Source organism: Gossypium hirsutum, chromosome D08 (assembly GCF_007990345.1).
Source record: "Gossypium hirsutum isolate 1008001.06 chromosome D08, Gossypium_hirsutum_v2.1, whole genome shotgun sequence".
Lineage (NCBI taxonomy): Eukaryota > Viridiplantae > Streptophyta > Magnoliopsida > Malvales > Malvaceae > Gossypium > Gossypium hirsutum.
Window position 1 is genome coordinate 61,797,493 of NC_053444.1, and position 22,324 is coordinate 61,819,816.

At 37.3% G+C, this 22,324-nt stretch overlaps 2 protein-coding genes across 9 annotated transcripts; one reads left to right on the forward strand and one right to left on the reverse strand.

Moving 5' to 3' along the window:
• The first annotated feature begins 550 nt into the window (after positions 1–550).
• LOC107940230 (protein SPIRRIG) lies at positions 551–19,641 on the forward strand. Of its 6 annotated transcripts, XR_001695394.2 has the most exons (22): positions 551–1,238; positions 2,898–2,970; positions 3,053–3,138; positions 3,970–4,105; positions 4,207–4,263; positions 4,558–4,731; positions 4,847–5,038; positions 5,140–5,205; positions 6,555–6,669; positions 6,840–8,002; positions 8,235–8,913; positions 8,996–9,098; positions 9,202–10,316; positions 10,398–12,033; positions 12,176–15,181; positions 15,455–15,763; positions 15,917–16,223; positions 16,353–16,499; positions 16,610–17,641; positions 17,702–17,772; positions 18,235–18,323; positions 19,195–19,641. XR_001695394.2 is itself a non-coding variant. In XM_016873671.2 (20 exons), exons 1-19 carry the CDS (start codon positions 1,024–1,026, stop codon positions 17,753–17,755), a joined length of 10,725 nt encoding a protein of 3,574 aa, XP_016729160.1. In that variant the 5' UTR covers positions 551–1,023; the 3' UTR covers positions 17,756–17,772; positions 18,235–18,606. The 6 variants fall into 6 exon arrangements, 2 of the variants coding, with proteins under 2 accessions (XP_016729160.1, XP_040954615.1); XR_001695391.2 differs by having other exon boundaries at positions 16,610–17,772; XR_001695393.2 differs by having other exon boundaries at positions 2,901–2,970; positions 16,610–17,772.
• On the reverse strand, positions 16,553–21,971 carry LOC107940221 (uncharacterized). 3 transcript variants are annotated; one of them, XM_016873660.2, is made up of 3 exons: positions 21,062–21,971; positions 19,705–20,467; positions 16,553–17,751 (listed from the first exon to the last, which is right to left on the reverse strand). In XM_016873660.2, exon 2 carries the CDS (start codon positions 20,409–20,411, stop codon positions 19,860–19,862), a length of 552 nt encoding a protein of 183 aa, XP_016729149.1. In that variant the 5' UTR covers positions 20,412–20,467; positions 21,062–21,971; the 3' UTR covers positions 16,553–17,751; positions 19,705–19,859. The 3 variants fall into 3 exon arrangements, with proteins under 3 accessions (XP_016729149.1, XP_040954616.1, XP_040954617.1); XM_041098682.1 differs by having other exon boundaries at positions 19,705–21,971; XM_041098683.1 differs by having other exon boundaries at positions 16,553–17,760; positions 19,705–21,971.
• Between the last annotated feature and the right edge of the window lie 353 nt (positions 21,972–22,324).

The following is a 22,324-nucleotide window of genomic DNA, read 5'->3' on the forward strand; positions in this document are numbered from 1 at the left end:
TTTTTTTAATATTTTACTATATTCTAGAATACTTTTCAATGCCTAACCCTGTTTGCAGGGATGTAACTAGGGGGGCCATTATTCATTAAATTAAATTTTTTTTATTTAAGCTCTTTAAAATTTTTAAAATTTTAAATTAATAAAGATAAAATTACACTTTGATCCTTTAAAAATGATAAAAATTAATTTAATCTTTTAAAAAATTATAAAGATATAAGTTATTAAAATGATAAAATTATAATTTTACTATGATAAAAGTTACAATTTAATTTTACCGTTTAAAAGAATTTTCTGACTTCACCCTATTTACTTGGCTCGTGATTCGTGAAGCTTAAAAATTCTAGTAGCAAATATTTTCTTTTTTTATAAATATATTTTATTTTATTGTTTGATTTCTGAGTAATTTACGCATATTATTATAGATATTAAAAATAAATAAATGAATAAGCCTTAATTAATTAATTAATTGGGGAAATTAAAAAAAGAAAGGCTGCAGAGAAGAAAGATATATATGGCGAGAAAAAAGGCGCGAAGTGGCCGTCCAAAAAAACACCAGAGAAAAAGAGAGAGGGAGAGAAAAGAAAAAGAGAGTCGTTTTTGAGAGATGATGATGATCATCATTTTCTTTTTCCTAACCGAAATCTCCTCTGTTTTAGGGTTAAAAAATACCAAGTTCACATTTCCTTCGAAAAAACAAACGACTGCAAATTTGAAAATTAAGACGACCAAAGGAAAACAGAAGAAAAGAGAAAAGTATAGATTAATCGCGAATTTCGTTATGCTATTTGAATCGATGCGTTAATTGAAATTCATTTGATTTTTTTTTGTAATTATTTCATTCTCCAAATTTTGATTTGATTTGCTTTGGATTTGATTTTTTAAAAATCTTTTTAAAACTTTTTTGGTGTGGAGTTGGATTGGGGGGAATAATTGGAGGTGGAATGATTGTAGACGCGATTTCTGGAACGTAATGATCTGGTGTTTACGGCGGCGTAGGATGAGAGGAGGGAGGCGCGATCGTAAATGATTCAAGGATCGGAAAGGAAAACGATGAAATGGGCATCATTGCTTAAGGACATCAAGGAAAAGGTCGGTTTACCTCCTCAATCTTCTACTGCTGCTTCCATTGCTACCACAGTTGCTTCTTCTTCTTCTTCGTCTTCTTCTCCTCCTCCTTCTAATCGTGACGCCAATGCTTTCTCAACTCATTACGACTTCGCTTACTCCTCTTCTTCCAGGTTTGATTTATTATTTTCATCTTTTTGAATAATTTATATTGTTTTTTTTATCTGTTTTCATTTTCATCAGCTAATGATGATTAACTTATGAGGCGAACTGGTAGAATCATAGTGGTTTGCTTTACTTATTTTCATTTTAAAAAAGAAATTCTGTTTGCTTTACTTGCCGTTGACTGCCTTTAACGTTTATCTCCGATTTATTTCGGGCAATTAGAAGTATGATTTCAGTTATGGCGGCTGCTTTATTAATTTATTTAGTTTCTGATAAAGTAAGCCTAGGCTCCGATGAGATTTTCTAGTATTTTGTTGCTTGTTCTACAAGGAAGAAGATTTAAAGATATAAATTTTGTTGGAAGAGTTTTTTTGGTACTGTTAGATGTATTGTTATGCATGGAGGAACCTAATTTTAAGGTGCTAATGTGTAGTCTTGTGGTATCTAAGTATTGCTGATTGTAGGCTAGTACTGTATCCGCTAGGGCAACTATTACTCCATTAATAAAGTTGGTGATCGAGCTAACTCATGCAAGATCTGGTAGCTCTGATTAGCTGCTTCTCCTAAAAGATCAAAAGAGACCAAAAACATATGATGAAGCAGAAAGGAAAAATAGGAAAAAGATGAGCTAGAAATGATCTTATTGAAGTCTTGGAGCTACATACGATGTGTTCTATTAGAAAAATGAATAGCTAGGTGTATTTTAACTGAGAATTGGACCAAGCTTGTGGCGAAGTTCTTATTAATGTAATGGGAGGAGCTATAGGAATTTAGTTGGCAATTATAGAATATAGGATGAGTGCCTGAATAGGATAAATGCCACCTCTCTATTTACTAGTTGGGGGATTTTCTTTCTCGTCTTTTTTTCCATTCTCGGGAATCTGAAGTTTTGTTGTGTCTTTGCTAAAGGTTCACTTACTCCTGAAGTCCATTCGTAAACTCCATTCCCTGGCATTTTGAGAATAGTTGACACTTCTGGTGTGGGATTTAAATGATAGGTGATTTTGAAATTAGTCTTAGGTGTGAGCTTGCATTTACATTTTGGAGTAGTGTGGCTGTTTGGTTTGTCAATGCATGGATGTTTTATTTACTGAAAATTTAAGTTTAAGCAGTAATAAAACAGAATGTTAATATCATCTATCACAGGGATCAAAGATGTTGGGATGCTCTTTAGTCACAAAAAAGGTCCTGCAATTTGTCCTTTCTCTCTCTCTAAAAAATTGTTTTGCTTTAGAATCTATTTATAACGGAGCAAGATCCTTTTTTGTGCTACTGCATCCTGTTCTCTTTAAAATTGGGAGTTTAATAGTTTACTGGTAATATGCCTTTTTGTTAGTCCATTATACCAATTTGTAGTGTACGAGATTATGTAAAATATTTGGTGTTCAAGATTTGGTTTAACTTTCAATTGTTGGGCTACTTTTTCTTTTGTTTTTCTAGTTGTGCAACATCTAATCATATAATTATACTTGTAAATTCCCCTCTATCTGATTGTGATTTAAGTGGATACATTTGTTTCTTATGTTTTCTCGTGTCTATTTATTTAATTACATTTTTAAATTAAAAAACTGTGATAATGTGTCTTCTTTTTCGGATTCCACTTCTTTTGCTCTATGGATGCAACATTCCTTCCAAATTGACATTACCTTTTTTCCCCCTTGTTACAGCAGAGGCAAACATGAATTGGAATTGGACTTTAATAGATTTTGGGAAGAGTTCTGCTCATCCAATTCTGAAAAGGTTCATTCTCCTTGATATTCTAATTCCTAGCAGTCTTTTATGTACCATTACAAATTCCCTTATGTTTGTATTGTCTTTGCAGGAGAAAGAAATGGCCTTGAGTTTGACTGTAGATGCCTTTTGTAGATTAGTCAAGCTGCACGCTAATGTAGCTCAATTAGTCACCCAGTATGAATGCTCATTGTCCCGTCTATTCTCTTATATCACATGGTTTTTTTTTGTATAAAGTAGTTGTCTACAATTTTTGCTGTTTTCTGATCATCAAGCAAAACTTTCCCTTTCACATTCACGTTGTTAAGCACTGTTGCCACGGTTGCTTTGTTCTCTCCAGTGTTCATCAACTTGTTTGAGTTGTTAAGAAACTCTACTTCAGTACCATTATAACCTTACATGTTCCATCATAAACTATTTTGATGTGGAGATAGCCGAACTTGACAAAGTTTGGGCATCTAAATTCATGCTCCTGTTATTTATGTTGCACCGCATCTTCTGATATTTGGTCATACTTTTTTATTCGTTCTTGTTGTGACTTGATCTCGTTGCAGTTAGAATAGTTTTGTTTTTCTATTATCTTACTTGATTTATGCTGGCTTTTATTATTAGCTAAGATCCATTCTAGGAAATATAGTAGAACATTTGATTATCCAAACTATATAGACGGTGGCCTTTTAGTTGATACAGTTTTCTCCTTCCAAAAACTTACTTCTCATCAAGATTTTTGTAATTAAAGTTAGTTCTTTGTAAGTGAAGTTTTCATTTTCTTCAGCTTCAGATCCCATAGAGAAATCATCAATTAATGATTTTCTTTGTATCATTTGAATAATATTAATCAATTTTGCATTTCTACTTAGTGAATAGTTTGATTATTTCTGTAGTACTGCACATCTCTAGTAGTATGAATTGATTGTCTGTATTCTTAATTCAAATGGTATTGCAGCTTTCTGACTTTCTCCAACTGTGAGCATGTTGACCGACATTTAGAGGTTTAATTCATTACAGGTTAGTAGAAACACATATCTTCTCCTTCGTTGTGGGAAGAGCGTTTGTAACGAATGTTGAAAAGTTAAAACTTAGCAGCAAAATAAGATCTTTGGATGTATCAAAAGTAATACAGTTTTTCTCTGAAGTCACCAAGGTTTGGCTCTGGGATCTAAGTGCTTTATATCTCAATGTATATTATCCATATTGTTTTCCGGGTTTCTCTTTTGGAATTAGCTCTTGTATGCTGATCTGCAGGATGGCATCAGTACCGGATCAAATTTGTTGACCGCCGTTGAAGTCCTTGTGTCTGGGGTATATTTCATTCATCTTTAATAACATAATATGATACTGTAGTTGGAACCTTGTCATTAAATTTATTGCTTGTGAGAAGCTCATGTCATTTCCACCTGAAGATAGATAGTCCAACCTCTAATGATTATTGAATTCTGTTGTAAAATAACTAACCTATACACTTTGATCTTTTGAAGTAATGTGATTGATTTGGATGAGTGTTTGTTATAATTTTGCACCACAATTGATATCCCAAATTCTGTTCTTTTTTATATTTAAACTGTTAATTGTTGTTATCATTTCTGTTGTTTGCAGCCTTTTGATAAACAAGCTCTCCTTGATTCTGGGATATTTTGCTGTCTCGTTCAAATTCTGAATGCACTTTTGAGTCTTGATGAGGCTAATCAGAAGCCAAAAATTACTGATTCTGAGGAATCATTGCCAGCTGAAAAGGATTCAGTTGCTGATGGACAAGCCTGCCGACTTGAGGTGGTTATTTTATGAATATCTACAGCACTATCTGTTCACAAGTTGAATATTTTGAACAGAGGTGACTTGGATAATGTCTTTTGGGTTGACTGTAAACTTATTGCTATTCATTCAGGTAGAAGGAAGCATTGTGCATATTATGAAAGCATTAGCTGGTCATCCTTCAGCAGCACAGAGTTTAATTGAGGACGATTCTCTGATGTTGCTGTTTCAGACTGTTGCCAATGGATCTTTAACTGCTTTCTCAAGGTATAAGGAACGTTTTGTTTCAGTGCACGTCATACAACTTCATAGACATGCTATGCAGGTAAGCTGTTGTGTTTTAATATAAATGTTCATAACCATAAAGAGGTCCGTACGAGCTTCATTTGCCAAATTTTAACTGTTATAATTTGCTTGTCCCATCAGATCCTTGGACTGCTTTTGGTCAATGATAATGGAGGCACGGCCCAATACATACACAAACATCAACTGGTATGCCTTTGTGGAAAATTTTAAAAGCATATCTGAAGAACATAGGTTTCTTGCTGCATGCTGTGTCTTTTCTTTCTTCTTCTTTAACTGTAGTCTCCTCTGCTTTAGAGAATCTTTAGTCATTGGATGACGTTCTTGTCTGTACATTTAAGGCTTGTTTACAGTTGATTATGGGTGAAACAGTGAAGAATTATACAGGCAGCAAGATATGAACTATTCACCAACTTGGATATTTACCAGAGCAATTTAGGCAAAAAATTGGAAAGCAGTGAATTCCATGATTTAAGTGAGGATAGAATCTCTGTATTGACTAAGAGTGGAATCGTTGAGGCAACTTTTTTTGGGAGTTACTGCAGGATGCTTCCTTAAGTCCCTTTGTCTGGGCATCAACTAAAGTGCAGTGGCAATGGTCAACTCATTTAACAGGCTTCTTCACTGTTTTAGAGTTTTAAGTTTTTTTGTTAGTTGGAATAACTGTTTCTAAGACATTGATTTATCAGACAGAAAGATCTTGGTAAGCAAAGAACAATGTTGATTTGTGTCTAGTCACATTATCTTTGATGTTAGTCCATCTAAAGACAAAAACTTAAGGAAGCCGGAAGGATTTAAACCTTCAATACCTGTTTGAATTTATCTTTTTTCATGAGATCATACAGTTAGAGTGCTATTTCTTCCTCTTATTCTACTTACTTTCTGAATCTTCAGTACATAATTTCAATATATTGTTGATTGCTTACATTACATGTCGTTCTCTTATTGGCTACTTTTTGTTTAATTGCTGCATCTTGTTGTGTAACTTCTATTAAATATTATTATGAAGGATTTTTTTATTGTAATGTCTTATATGATGGTTTTGAGAATAGTTCATCCTGTACCTGTGCTCTGGATTTTAACTAAGTGGAATAGTAAAGCTTTTGCTAAGATGCAGTGGGTGACTTGTGAGAGTTTGAGATATGTGTTTTTGACAAGCCTTAATGCAGTCTGTTATATGTCTTCTCTCTCTCTCTCTTTCGCTTTCTGCATTATGTGGATTCCTTTTTTATGACTATAGACAGAAACAGTTCACATTCATCTCACCAGGGTTAGGGCAACCTTAATAACGTAGTCTTAGGATTTTAGACACTAGTGAAGGCATGTCTTTGGAAGCCTTATTTTTACCTTTGATTTGTGATGACATCTCTTATTCTCACAATGCAACCAAGTTTAACTGTTAACTTTGTTTTGTCTTGTTCTGTTTCTTTCAGCAATCTTCATATCTATATTTTTCTCAGCTATGTATTTGTTCTAATTACTTGTTTCCTTGTCATTATTAAATATGTCCTATATACACTACACATCCTTTTGTGCAGATAAGGGTTCTTCTAATTGCTGTCAAAGATTTTAATCCAGATTGTGGGGACCCTGCCTACACTGTTGGCATTGTGGACTTGTTACTTGAATGTGTGGAGTTGTCATATAGACCAGGTAATTGGTTCGTGATTTTCCCTAGTTGAATTCTTTAAGAAGAGTATGATTACAGATTTTGTTTATGTATCATAAAGTTCTTTGGTCTTGGCTCCTCTGTTTAATGATTCTTATTTGAGATTTTACTTTGTCATGAGTTATTGTTGATATCATGCAACTTTGATTTGTAGAGGCTGGTGATCTCAGTCTTAGGGAAGATATACATAATGCCCATGGTTATCACTTCCTTGTTCAGTTTGCTCTAGTTCTTTCCTCCATCCTACAGAATCAAGGCATTGAATCTATTTATTTGAAGCACCAGGCTGACAAAGATAGTGGTTCAAATAGTGCTCAAGTTTTTGAGGACACAGCAGAAAAGGATTCCGTAGGAAAGGAGGACTCTTCTTCTGAAAATGTCTCACCCACTTTGAGTAGGCTACTTGATATTCTTGTTAACCTAGCTCAAACAGGTCCTCCTGATGAAAAAAAATCCAAATACTCTCACACCAAGGCCGGTGGCCATGGCAGAACCCAAACTTTATCTACAGACAGTCTTGGTGATGAAATTTGGGAACAGGGAAATACTAAAGTTAAAGACCTTGAAGCTGTCCAGATGTTGCAAGATATTTTTCTCAAGGCAGAGAGCAGGGATCTGCAGGCAGAAGTATTAAACAGAATGTTTAAAATATTTTCAAGTCATCTTGAAAACTATAAGTTGTGTCAGCAAGTGAGGACTGTTCCTCTCTTGATCTTAAACATGGCTGGATTTCCTTCATCATTGCAAGAGAGAATCTTGAAAATTCTTGAATATGCTGTGACTGTAGTGAATTGTGTTCCTGAACAGGAACTGCTGTCTCTATGTTGCTTATTACAGCAACCAATTACATCAGAGTTAAAGCTCACCATCCTTTCTTTTTTTGTAAAGCTTCTCTCCTTTGACCAACTATACAAGAAAGTCCTTAGAGAAGTAGGTGTGCTGGAAGTCTTGTTGGATGGTTTGAAGCAACATAAGTTTCTTTTAGGACAAAACCAACATGATGGTAATGCCTATCAGTTGGAGGAAAAATCCAGCTCTAGCAGCTTGAAGAAGCACTTCGACAGTGAGGTTCTTATTGTTACTTCGCCCAAGTTTGTGGAATCTGGTTCAGGGAAGTTTCCTATTTTTGAAGCTGAGGATACAATCGCAATTGCATGGGACTGTATGGTTTCCTTAGTGAAGGATGCTGAAGCTAGCCAAGCTTCATTCCGATCTGCCAATGGTCTGACCACTGTTCTCCCCTTCCTGGTGTCCAATGTTCATCGTGCTGGGGTCCTCCGGACATTGTCATGTTTGATCACTGAAGATAATGTGCAGGTTTGTTAAGATGCATGTTTTTCTGTTTGATAAATCTAAATTTTGATAGATTTTACACGCAAGAATGTTGTTTCTCCCCTGTTTGCCTTTTTCTCCCCTACCATTATGAGAATTCGCGATCTTCACTTCCAATGGTGTAATGCTAAATGTCCTTGTTCCCTTGCATGCTTTTGTGCATGAGTGAACTGCCTGTACAGCTGTTAACACCAATTGGATACTCTTTCCTTTCCAGGGTCATCCTGAAGAATTAGGAGCCATTATTGAAGTTCTAAAGAGTGGAATGGTTACAAGTTTTTCAGGACATCAATACAAGCTTCAAAGTGATGCGAAATGTGATACAATGGGAGCGTTGTGGCGCATTCTAGGAGTAAATAGTAAAGCTCAGAGAGTCTTTGGTGAAGCCAGTGGGTTTTCTCTTCTGCTGACCACCCTCCACAGTTTTCAGGGTCATGAAGGACGCTCAGAAGAATCTTCTTTGTTAGATCACATCAAAGTGTTCAAATATTTATTGCGCCTTATGACAGCTGCAGTGTGTGGTAATGCCATTAATAGAACAAAGTTGCATGCTATCATATCATCACAAACCTTTAATGATCTTCTCTCTGAGTCTCAGTTGCTGTGTGTGGATTATGAGAAGCAAGTGATTCAGCTTTTGTTGGAACTTGCTCTTGAAATTCTCCTTCCACCTTTTGTAACACCGGAGAGTGCCACATCAGCAGATATGGCTGAAAATAAGTTCACTAGTTTTTTGGTTAACCCTGATAAGGAACGAGTACACAATGCTGGTGCCATTAGAGCTCTGATCCGTTCATTGTTGCTTTTTACTCCTAAGGTGCAGTTAGAAGTGCTGAATCTTATTGAGAAGCTTGCTCGTTCTGGCCCCTTCAATCTGGAAAATCTCACCTCTGTAGGTGAGATAGAATCTTCTATTGCCTTTATAGTCTTGATTACTAGACATTAGCTTCTTACTATTTGCTTTTCCAATGTATTTAGGTTCTGTGGAACTTTTACTGGAGACAATTCACCCCTTCCTTTCAGGCTCCTCACTCTTACTTTCTTGTGCTTTGAAGATAGTTGAGGTTCTAGGGGCATATAGGTAGGCTTTGTGTTCATGTCTAGGAATCATTATATTTACTCAAATTATTTGATTTTTCTGTCTTCTGTTATTTCTCAAATGAGGCTTGAATTTCTGGTAATAGATTGTCTGCATCAGAACTCCGAACACTTTTAAGATATATTCTACAAACGAGGCTGATGAAATCCGGTCATACAGTTGTTGATACGATGGATAGGTTAATTCTCATGGAAGATATGGTTTTGGAAAATGTTTCTTTGGCTCCATTTGTTGAAATGGAGATGAGCAAGGTTGGGCAAGGTTCTTTTCAGGTGTCTCTGGGAGAAAGATCTTGGCCGCCTGCTGCTGGTTATTCGTTTGTCTGTTGGTTTCAGTTTAAAAACTTCTTTAAAACACAAGTAAAAGAAACTGAGCCTGCCAAATCAGGTCTTCCCAAGAAGAAAACTGGCTTAAATGGGCAGCATCATGATCAGCATGTTCTCTGGATATTTTCTGTTGATGCAGTTGATGATGACAGCACTTTCTATGCTGAACTTTATCTTCAAGAGGATGGTGTTCTTACCCTTGCGACTAGCAACTCTTGCTCCTTATCATTTTCCGGATTAGAACTGGAGGAAGGCCAGTGGCATCATCTTGCTATTGTTCATAGCAAACCAAATGCTCTTGCTGGATTATTCCAAGCTAGTGTTGCTTATGTTTATCTTGATGGGAAGCTAATGCAAACGGGAAAATTGGGATATTCACCCTCTCCCATGGGAAAACCTTTGCAGGTAAATATTGGGACTCCAGTTACGTCTGCAAGGGTTAGAGACTTGACATGGAGACTCCGCTCTTGCTATCTTTTTGAGGAAGTGCTCACGCCAGGTTGTATATGTTTCATGTACATCCTTGGTAGGGGGTATAGAGGGCTTTTCCAAGACGCAGATCTTCTTCGTTTTGTCCCCTACCAGGCTTGTGGGGGTGGTAGCATGGCTATCTTAGACTCCTTAGACGCTGACTTGTCTGTACCTCCTGGAACACAGAAGCTTGACAGTGCAAGTAAGCAGGGAGACCCTAAGGCAGATGGAAGTGGAATTGTTTGGGATTTGGATAGATTAGGAAACCTTTCATTCCAGATCTCAGGTAAAAAGCTCATATTTGCATTTGATGGAACTTGTACGGAGGCTGTTCGAGCATCTGGGTCATCTTACATGCTCAATCTGGTTGATCCCCTGTCAGCTGCTGCTTCTCCCATTGGAGGTGAGTGCCAATTTCTCACTTTACATGTAATCATAGTGAAAATTAGTTATCTTAATTACTCTTTTTTTGCTGTCTATGCAGGTATACCACGGTTTGGACGACTTCATGGGGATATCTATATCTGTAGGCAAATTGTTATCGGTGATACTATCCGCTCTGTTGGTGGGATGTCTGTCATTTTGGCCCTTGTTGAGGCAGCTGAGACTAGGGATATGCTCCATATGGCCTTGTCCCTTCTTTCTTGTGCACTTCATCACAACCCTCAAAACATAAAAGACATGCAAACATACAAAGGATACCATTTGCTAGCTCTATTTCTGCGTCAAAGGATGTCATTATTTGATATGCAGTGTCTTGATATATTTTTACAGATAGCTGCATGTGAAGCTTCATTTTCCGAACCAAGTAAATTGGAATGTATTCAAACTTTTGCATTACCTACTGACACAATTCATGAAACTAGCTTTGAGGATCTTAATCTCTCAAAGTTCCGTGATAAAACATCTTCAGGTGGAAATCAATTTGACATGGATGATTTTTCTTCCCTGAAGGATTCGTTCAGTCATACTTCAGAGCTAGAAAATGCTGATCTGCCAGCTGAAACTTCAAATTGCATTGTCTTGTCAAATGCAAATATGGTAGAACATGTTTTGCTGGACTGGACACTGTGGGTAACTTCCCCAGTTCCCATTCAAATTGCACTGTTAAATTTTCTAGAGCAACTTGTGTCTGTTCATTGGTATAGGAATCACAACCTTACAGTTCTTCGTCAAATCAACCTTGTTCAACACTTATTGGTGACTTTGCAGCGCGGTGATGTTGAAGTTCCTGTTTTGGAAAAATTAGTTGCAGTCCTTGGGGTTATATTGGAAGATGGGTTCCTGTCGTCTGAACTTGAAAACGTGATTAGGTTTGTTATTATGTCATTTGATCCACCTGAGATGAAACCACATCATCAAATAATGCGTGAGCCCATGGGGAAGCATGTTATAGTTAGGAATTTGCTTCTGGAGATGCTTGTGGATCTTCAAATTACCATCAAATCAGAAGAAATGCTTGAACAGTGGCATAGAATTGTTTCTTCTAAATTATTGACTTATCTTCTTGATGATGCTGTTCATCCTACTAGTATGAGATGGATCATGACTCTCCTCGGTGTACGTCTGGCTTCTTCTCCCACTTTTGCTCTTAAATTCCGCACTAGTGGAGGTTATCAAGGCCTTATGCGTGTGCTTCCTAGTTTTTATGATTCTCCTGATATATATTATATCTTATTCTGCCTCATATTTGGGAAGCCAGTTTATCCAAGATTGCCAGAAGTTCGTATGCTGGACTTCCATGCACTCATGCCAAGTGATGGGGGTCATGTGGAGTTGAAATTTATAGAACTATTGGAATCTATAATTGCTATGGCAAAATCCACCTTTGATAGGCTGAGCATGCAGTCAATAATTGCTTGCCAAACAGGAAATTTTTTCCAGCTTGCGGCAGAACTGGAGGAAAATGCAGACATGACTGCGGAGCTTCAGGGTGAAGCTCTCATGCACAAGACATATGCTGCACGCCTAATGGGTGGGGATGCATCTGCTCCTGCTGCTACAACTGCAGTTCTGAGATTCATGGTTGATTTGGCAAAGATGTGTCCTGCCTTTTCAGCTGTTTGCAGACGGACAGAATTTCTAGAATGTTGTGTTGACCTCTATTTTTCTTGTGTTAGGTTTGTCTTGAGATACATTCTCATTATATGCTTCTAATTTTCTACAATTTTATTCGCATTAATTGTATATCTCATTATAATGCTATATGTTCTCTAATATGACTTAAAAGTAATATTGTTCTGTTTGTATTTTGGCTTGCAGGTCTGGTCACACAGTGAAGATGGCAAGAGAGCGTTCAAAAGAGACAGAAGAGAAGAATTTGAAAGATTGTGATGATGCTAGTTCACAAAATGCGCCCTCTAGATTCCCTGTGGAGCAGGAACAGTCTGACAAAACTTCTATTAGTGCTGGAAGCTTCCCTCAAGCTTCAACTTCTAAAGATATGCTTGTCTCTTCAAATTTCAGTGCTGAAGATAAAGAAGAGACGAAACCTAATACATCCCAAGAGGAATCGAAGAAATCATTGCAGGAAGATGTCCAAGTTACTCAGAGCAAAGATGGTGATAGTGTCAATCAGGTTACTGCCTCAAGCACAAATGAGTTCACCTGCCATAATACCGGCAATCTGGTTATTCAACCACCAGATTCACAGAGTTCTGTAGCTCTTGCTAGTCCAGATTCTTGTATTTTCTCTGAGAAATTAAATCCCAAAAGCCCCCTCTCTCCTTCTCCTTCTCCATCTCCCATTATTGCTCTGACTTCGTGGTTAAGTTCAACTTCAAACCATAATGAATCCAAAAATCCCATGGAGCCTTCTACGTCTACAAGTGTTGATCAATCCTCTGACTTGAAGTCTGGTTCTCCAGGATCAACAAGTACAAATACTGCCTTTCCAGTTATTCCAAAGCTTCTTCTGGAAATGGATGATTCTGGCTATGGTGGTGGCCCTTGTTCAGCTGGGGCAGCTGCTATGTTGGATTTTATAGCTGAAGTACTGGCTAACCTTTTAACAGAGCAAATAAAAGCAGCACAATTTGTGGAGAGCATCTTGGAAATGGTTCCACTATATGTTGAAGTTGAATCTATGATGGTTTTTCAAGGTTTATTTCTAAGCAGACTAATGAACTTCATTGAAAGGCGTCTCTTGCATGACGATGAAGAAGAAGAGAAAAAGTTAGATAAGACCAAATGGTCCTCAAACTTAGATGCATTATGCTGGATGATTGTTGATCGTGTTTACATGGGCGCTTTCCCTCAACCTGCTGGTGTACTGAAAACTCTAGAATTCTTGTTATCAATGTTGCAATTAGCAAACAAAGATGGTCGAATTGAAGATGCAGCTCCTACTGGAAAGGGTCTTTTGTCTATTACAAGAGGTAGCAGACAACTTGAGGCTTACGTACATTCAGTTCTTAAGAATACAAATAGGATGATACTGTACTGCTTCCTACCATCATTCCTGATTAGCATAGGGGAAGAAGATCTCGTTTCCTCCTTCGGTCTACTAACAGAACCTACGCAAAGATCACTCACAAACTCTTCACAAGATGATCCAGGAATTGATATCAGCAAGGTTTTGCAGTTATTAGTTGCTCACCGACAAATAATATTCTGTCCAACCAATCTTGATATTGATCTAAATTGCTGTCTTTGTGTAAATTTAATTTATCTTATTCGTGACCAAAGGCGAAATGTACAGAACCTGGCAATTGATGTTGTTAAGTATTTACTGGTTCATCGAAAATCTTCTCTGGAAGACCTGCTTGTCTCCAAACCTAACAAAGGACAGCGCCTAGATGTACTGCATGGTGGTTTTGACAAATTGTTGACTAGAAACTTATCTTCTTTCTTTGACTGGCTTCGGACATCTGAAGAGATGATAAATAAAGTACTGGAGCAATGTGCAGCCATAATGTGGGAGCAGTATGTTTCTGGCTCAGCAAAATTTCCTGGAGTAAGAATCAAAGGCATGGAGGGCCGTCGTAAGAGGGAAATGGGAAGAAGATCACGAGATACTTCAAAGTTTGAACAAAAACACTGGGAGCAAGCAACTGAAAGGAGATATGCAGTGGAGGGGCTTCGTGATACAATGTCTACTGAGTTGAGAGTTGTCCGTCAGGATAAGTATGGGTGGGTTCTCCATGCTGAAAGTGAATGGCAAACCCATCTCCAACAACTTCTACATGAACGAGGAATATTCCCAATCCGTAAACCCTCTGCTTCTAAAGATCCTGAATGGCAACTTTGCCCCATTGAGGGTCCATACAGGATGCGCAAAAAGCTTGAGTGCTGTAAATTAAGAATTAACAGTATCCAAAATGTTCTTGATGGGCATTTGGAATTAAGTGAGACGGAGCTTTCCAAGGTAAAAAATGAGGATGGTCCAGATGTTTCTGATTCTGGTTCCAAAGCTATTTTCAATCTTTTGAATGAAATTGAACTATATGATGAATCATTGTATAAAGGATCAGATGACGTGAAGGATGTAACTTCTGTTAAAAATGGCTGGAATGATGACAAAGCTAGCAGTGTAACTGAAGCTAGTCTTCACTCAGCTCTTGAGTATGGCACAAAATCTAGTGCAGTTTCTGTTCCTATGTCGGAAAGCATACCAGGAAGATCTGAAGCTGAATTTCCTGGGCTGTCACCTTCTGTTAGGATTGATGAAATCAAAGTTACTGAGGATAAATTAGATAAGGCGCTGCAAAATGATAGTGAATATTTAATCAGACCTTATTTAGAACAACAGGAAAAGATTCGATTCAGATATAACTGTGAGCGAGTAGTTGGTCTGGACAAACATGATGGTATATTTCTGATAGGGGAACTTTGTTTATATGTAATAGAGAACTTTTACATTGATGATACTAGCTGCATATGTGAGAAGGAATGTGAAGATGAGCTCTCTGTTATTGATCAGGCATTGGGTGTTAAGAAGGATGTTACTGGCAGTATGGATTGCCTATCAAAAGCAACTTTATCCTGGGGCACAACACCAAAGGCATTGATAGGGGGAAGAGCCTGGGCCTACAATGGTGGTGCATGGGGAAAGGAGAAAGTGGTTGCCAGTGGTAATTTACCTCACCCTTGGCGTATGTGGAAGCTTGATAGCATTCATGAGATTTTAAAGCGTGATTACCAGCTACGTCCTGTTGCTGTTGAGTTGTTTAGCATGGACGGATATAATGATCTCCTGGTGTTTCACAAAAGAGAAAGAGATGAAGTATACAAAAATCTGGTTGCCGTGAATCTGCCAAGGAACAGCATGTATGTAATCTAGCACTCATCTACTTTTAGTTCTGTTTTTAAGGTAGCTTTATGGTGTGGTATTAGCTACTTCTTGAAAATGAAGGGCGATATAAAGGTACAGAAAAGGCTGTATCCACTAGCCTTTCTGTTTATCCCAAGCATCTATCTTTGCCAATGACAACTGTGCCTTGCTGTGCTTATGCTTCATTACTTTAAGTGCTTGTCTTTCTTCCTTTATCTTCTGAATCTTGAAAAAGATTGTTTACTTTGTAGTTCTTTTCCTTGCATCAGGTTGGACACAACAATTTCAGGATCAACAAAACAGGAAATCAATGAGGGTGGTCGTCTCTTTAAAATAACAGCTAAATCTTTCTCAAAGAGATGGCAAAGTGGAGAAATCAGCAATTTCCAGTACCTCATGCATCTCAATACCTTGGCAGGACGTGGATATAGCGATCTTACTCAATACCCAGTCTTCCCATGGGTTCTTGCTAATTATGAGAGTGAAAATCTGGACTTGTCAGATCCCAAAACCTTCCGCAAACTTGAAAAACCAATGGGCTGTCAGACACCAGAAGGGGAAGAGGAATTTAAGACCAGGTTAATCCCAATATTTATTCAAGATCATACTATTATATGAAAGATCATATTGATGCATTTGTGCTACTTTCTTTAAAATGGTCTTTAAAATGCATGTATTAGGTTGTGTATCTATGCTATGCTTTACCATTGCCATTCTCTTTTATTTTTCAGATATGAGAGCTGGGATGACCCAGAGGTCCCAAAATTTCATTATGGTTCTCACTATTCTAGTGCTGGCATTGTTCTCTTTTATCTCCTTCGCTTGCCACCATTCAGTGCGGAAAACCAGAAGCTACAGGGTGGCCAGTTCGATCATGCTGATCGTCTTTTCAGTAGCATAAGAGACACCTGGTTGAGTGCTGCTGGGAAGGGTAACACATCAGATGTGAAAGAACTGATCCCAGAATTCTTCTACATGCCTGAGTTTTTGGAAAATCGCTTCAGTCTTGACTTGGGTGAGAAACAGTCAGGGGAAAAGGTCTGTCTTGGTTAATTTTTTTTTAAGTTGTATAGCATGATCTATAAATTCTTCTTTGTAATTTGCCAAATTTTGTGGTTCGTTAAGACTTACAAACTTCTCATTTTCTCTTGTTTCATATTTCCCTAGGTTGATGACGTTCACCTTCCTCCTTGGGCTAAAGGAAGTGCTAGGGAGTTCATTCGGATGCATAGAGAGGCCTTAGAATCCGATTTTGTTTCGGAAAATCTTCACCATTGGATAGACCTCATTTTTGGATATAAACAAAGGGGGAAGGTAGGTACTGGCATTCTCTTGAAGCACATTTTCAACACTCAAACACACATTACTTGAGAAAGATGTTGAAAATTCTTAAGTTTTCCGGATATTGTTGTTACAATTGACAGGCTGCTGAAAAAGCTGCTAATGTTTTCTACCACTACACATATGAAGGGAGTGTGGACATAGATGCAGTTACAGATCCTTCAATGAAAGCTTCCATTCTAGCTCAGATCAATCATTTTGGACAGACACCTAAGCAACTATTCCTGAAACCACACGTGAAAAGGCGGTCTGATAGAAAGCTTCCTCCTCATCCACTGAAGAATTCAACTCTTCTTGTTCCACACGAAATACGGAAAAGCTCTTATTCCATTACTCAGATCGTCACTTTCCAAGAGAAAGTTCTTATTGGGAAGGCAAACACTAAGCTTAAACCTCGAATGTATGCCAAATATGTCGCATGGGGTTTCCCTGATCTCAGCTTGAGATTTTTGAGTTTTGACCAAGACCGACTCCTTTCAACACATGAGAATCTTCATTTAGGAAACCAAACTCAGTGTGCTGGTTTTAGCCATGATGGTCACATTTTGGTTACTGGCGCTGAAGATGGTCTAGTTTATGTTTGGAAAATCAGCGAGGAGCATCCGCGTGCCTCCAGTCGTTTGATGTTAGAGAAAGTGCTTTGTGCTCACAGATCCAAAATCACATGTCTTCATGTCAATCAGCCTTATATGTTGATCGTGAGCGGATCAGATGACTGCACTGTTATCATATGGGACCTCAGCTCCTTACGATTCGTTAGGCAACTTCCCGAATTCCCAACATCAGTTTCTGCAGTCTATGTGAATGATTTAACTGGTGAAATTATGACTGCTGCTGGAACTCTATTTGCTGTTTGGAGCATCAATGGATGCTGTCTAGCAGTAATTAGCACATCCCAGGTGCCATCTGATTATATAATCTCTGTGACAAGTTCAACCTTCTCTGATTGGCTGGACACAAACTGGTATGTAACAGGTCACCACGATGGGGCTGTTAAGGTCTGGCATATGGTTCACTGTACTGACATAGAGACGATAAGTAATTCGACTAGCGTTGGAACCACAGGAGGGTTGCCTTTGGACAAGTCACCAGAATACAGATTGCTCCTCCACAAGGTATTGACGTTTCATAAGCACCCTGTTACTTCCCTTTTCTTAACTACTGATTTGAAGCAGTTGCTGAGTGGTGATTCTGGTGGCCATTTGCTGTCGTGGACGTTACCGCCCTGAAAGATCTGGCAAATCAGGTGTGCTAATTTTAAAAAACAAAGAACAAACAAACTATTGAATGATTTTGGTAAAGTACTAAGGAGGCTTCAGATTACATTTTGCCCCCTCTACTAAGGGGCAAATTAGTCTTTGTACATTAAATTAAAGAGCAAATTTATCATTTCTATTAAAAACTCTAGCCATTTATAATAACTGGCATGGCTAACAAATTAACTTGACAACCACGTGTACCTCATATTGACGTATATGGACTAGTTTTTAATAATAGAAATAGATGAAAATTTTAATAAAAGGAACAATTTGCTTTTCTATCTAATGTATAGGGACTAATTTGTCCACTTATTGAGTAGAAGGAACAAAATGTAATTCAACTCTTAGTATAAAGACCTCCATGATACTTTTACAGATGATTTTCATCTATATCAGTTCCTGATTTTATGTTTGTGTTAAAAACACCTTATTCCGATTTCTTGTAACAGAAATACAGATTCTCTCTTCATGATAGCATGAAAGCCAAAAAGCAAAGACAACAAAAGCAGCTTGGATAGATTTTATAGAGATTATAAAGGTAAAATCTCTTGAAACCTTCCCATATTTACAAGCATTGAGGCTTTTTTTATTACAATGCATTTGCATGGTGGCTTCAACTCTCTCCATTTTGAACGTGGGAATGACAGGCTATACGCTTTTCTCGTATGTTTTTTTTAAAAGTGGAGGATATATGGCTTTTGAAAAACATAGCCACTACTGGGTTTGGCATGTACATAGAGATGGATTTTGCTAACTGTTTGTAATCAAGTTGTATAGCTGAAAAAGAAAAAGTGCATCGCACCCAAAATCAATTTTGCTAATGAGTGTTCTATTAGCTTTTTTTTTGAAGTTAACTAATTAGGTTTATAATAATACCACTAAATTATATGAAATTTTTTTATAACTATTCAACATGCATAACATTTCAGTGAAAGTTTAACTGCCTAACTATTTGATTGGTTTCTCAATTATGGAAACTAGATTAAATTAATCTCTCTACTATTAAATGAATCGGCTTAGTTTTTGTAAAAAAAAATTCATTTATTTCCCAAAATTATTATTTTGAAAAATTTTATGCTTTTGTAAATGAGATATTTTATTGAATTTTGAACTACAAATTAAAAACATCATATCATTTTTTAATAACTCTATTATAATTTGGCTTTATTTGTTTAATGATTCATAGATTATATTGATCCATTTAATAGTAGAGGGTCTAATTTGATCCAATCTGCATGTTCTTCACTAAAATTTAACAGTATTAAAAACCTAAATTTCTAGAGCTAATTTCTCATGGCATATGCTATTGCAAAATACAGTATAATTATTTCTAGCCCAAAATGTTCTAAATTTTTTACAAAATTCATGAGACTTTAGTTTTATAAAATAAAAATTCATGTTAAATGCAGTATAATTTTTTCGACGTACGGAGCATTTGGTCAGAAAAGAAAAACTAGAGCGCAAAGGACATCCATAACAATGGTCACTAATATGCCTGCAAAGCTCAAGTGCTTAGAAAAGTATTATGTATTTGTGAAAAGCATGCAGTTAGAACCTACTGCCGAATTGTGCACTACTCGGGTCATAATATGGAAGAAAATGAGAAAGTTTAGATGCTATATGCCTATATGGGCACAGTCAAAGATTGGCCATTGCTTATATTCTACTGAAAGAGCCCATCTTTCGAGTACATTTCACCTTTTTGAAAACTGGGATTTTATTCCTATGCTATTTCTTATTTCTGTTGAATGTTGTATCCAAAATTCTTTAAAGGGTCTCTTTTATTGTATGACAAAAAAGTCAACACATTGTGTATGCATTTCTAAAATAAGATGTTTCTAAATTCTACCCAGAAATTCAAAGCCAATGTTCAAGTTAAAAAACCTCTACAAATTGTCAACAAACAAAATTTAACATACCTTAGCCTGGTGTTTTGCTTATTACAACACGCAATTGTCCACTTTAGAATTGCCACTGCTTAAAAAAAAAACCCGACTGAAACTCCGGACCCATGTGACGGTTCACATTTGAAGTTGAGAACCAGGGACCAAATACTGACTAGCTCTGGAATTAGTCACCCTTGGTTTGGACCCTCCCAAATTATCCGACCCGATAAATAGGCCCATTTGCTTTCCTCCTGCAACGATGCTGCGTGTACCATCCTCTCAACCCGTTTATTCATTATCTCCTTCTCCCCCACTGCGATTCTCGCATCCAAAAACGGCGTCGTACACTTTACCTTGGCGAAGCCGACGCATTTTTCCTTAGCGGCAACCAAACAAGCTTCCATTTCGATATCTTCGCACCGCTCTCTTTCCGTCAAGTCCATTGATTTCCAACCAATCAGGGACTGCCACCAAGCGGGTTTGCACTTGTTGGAAGCAGTGATGGCGCACCCAATTCGTGCGCCTTTCTCGCATTGAAATATGATTTTTGATTCGCAGGATTTGTAAGCGGCAGCCCAAGAAGGAAGGTCTTTGAAGGCAAGGATGTATGGACCGGACGATGGGTCGTCCGAAGTTCCGGCCGGGATTGGACCACGGAGTAATGGGAGGGGGCGCCCGAATTTTATGGTCGTCGAAGAAGCGGAATATTCCTCCGGGTTTTGGGGTAATGAAGGGTCCATGCCTTTAAAAGACCGACTGAGAAAAAATATAATCCAGCTACTTGAGCTGATTTAAGCTTTGATAAAATAGTCAAGTTACACCACAATGTTAGTTCATAAAATAGTCTAATAGATTAATACATAACAAAAAAAAAGTTCACTTTTTGATGCATGTGGAACATAAAATTCTACTCCATTCTCACATATCAAACATACAAGCTTCTTCAAGAACAATTCTTTCAACAAATTTTGTGAATAAAATTCCCTATAGAAGAGCCCTAAAATTTAAAGATGTGTAAACTCCAGATTCACTCACATACACCCTTTCAAGCTACAAGCGATGCATATCCTCTAAAACAGACCAATGCTACGAATATGATATGCATTCGCCACTATGTTTATTACTAAAAAACAGTCTAAATTACAACTAAATAATGTAGCGTTTAACAATGTAGTTAACGCATCGCGACAAACCTACTGTAACCGCAAAAACCCTAAACCCTAATTTTCACACTTAAAAACTCTTGTTATTCTTCTTTAAGGAGAAAAGAAGCTTGAAATTTAACTGAAATGCTTAAACTTGGAAGGTTTAAGATAGCTATTTACTGCTCACAAAATCAGAACGGATCAAACTGATACAGAAGAAAAAGCCGAAAAAAACAAAAAGATACAGAGTATTGAAGGAAGGCAACAGTTGGGAGGGCCGCGAGTCGAGCTGAGTGAACTCGAGCTAGAGTTCGAAAATGGCGGCGATAATTACCGATTCACCAAAGAAAGTGTTGGCGCGTGCTGCACTGCTAGCTGCTTGCTTATGCTTATCTTCTTTGTTGAGAAATTTGCCTAGTGCTAGTAGTTTCGCAAATATCTCTTCTTCTTTTTTTAATAAAATAGAGCTGAATTACAAATATAAAGCAGTTGCTATATAAATTGAATTTCCATCTATACGAACTTGCTCAATGATTTCTGTTGGGATTTCCTTGATCCTGATAGAATCATATGGAATCTTTTGCTTTACACCAGTCAAGATGTTCTTCTGGAAAATCGCTTGTCACTTCTTTTTACAAAGTTCCTTATTCTTATCGCGGAATCCCTGTTTGATTTATCACGACACTACATCTTCTGATATTTCTACCCACACCTCCAAGCCATCTAGCCTTAACATCTCTCACCACTACTGCAGTTGATGCAAATCCCAAACTCGGGGATCTCACTCCATCCGTGTTTAATTTAATGAACCCCGACGGTGGAGGTTTCCATTAACTGCAACGGCTAAGACTCCTAGAAGACCCAACAGATGAAATAAGACTACGCTTGATAGAGCGAACCCAACTCCACGAAGAAATAAGAATATATTTTAAATCAACATCCACCCTTTGGAAGATCCACAGATTCTTTTGTTTCCACATATTCCAATAAATTATATCAAACAAAGACTGCCACTCTACCTCTATATAACCTAGATCAAGCTCATTCCTTAAATTTAAAATGATCCAGTCTAATAGCGGGATGGAAAAAAACTGCATAGAACACCTTTCAGGGATAAATTGTTTCCACATAACACAAGCCTTGCTACAGTCTCGCAAAACATGGATGAAGTATCTCCTTTTCCAGCTTAACAACTATTGATGATTTTTTTCTAGAAAAAAAAATGTCATAAATCCCTATACTCTTAGTAAATTTAGAAGTCCTTGTACATTCTTTTCTAGAAATTTAGTTCTTTTATTGTTCAGATTTCAAAATTCAAGTCTAACTGCTAACACTATTAAGATTATTTTTATAACAGCCCGATTTTGGGCCTAGTCGGAACAGTGATTTCGGGACCACAAATCCGACGAGAAAAAAAATTATTTTTATTATATTTTTATGGTCTACGATTTCATGGAATGATTTTGTGAAAATTTCATTCAAAAATTTCGACGTTTGGGCACTCAATT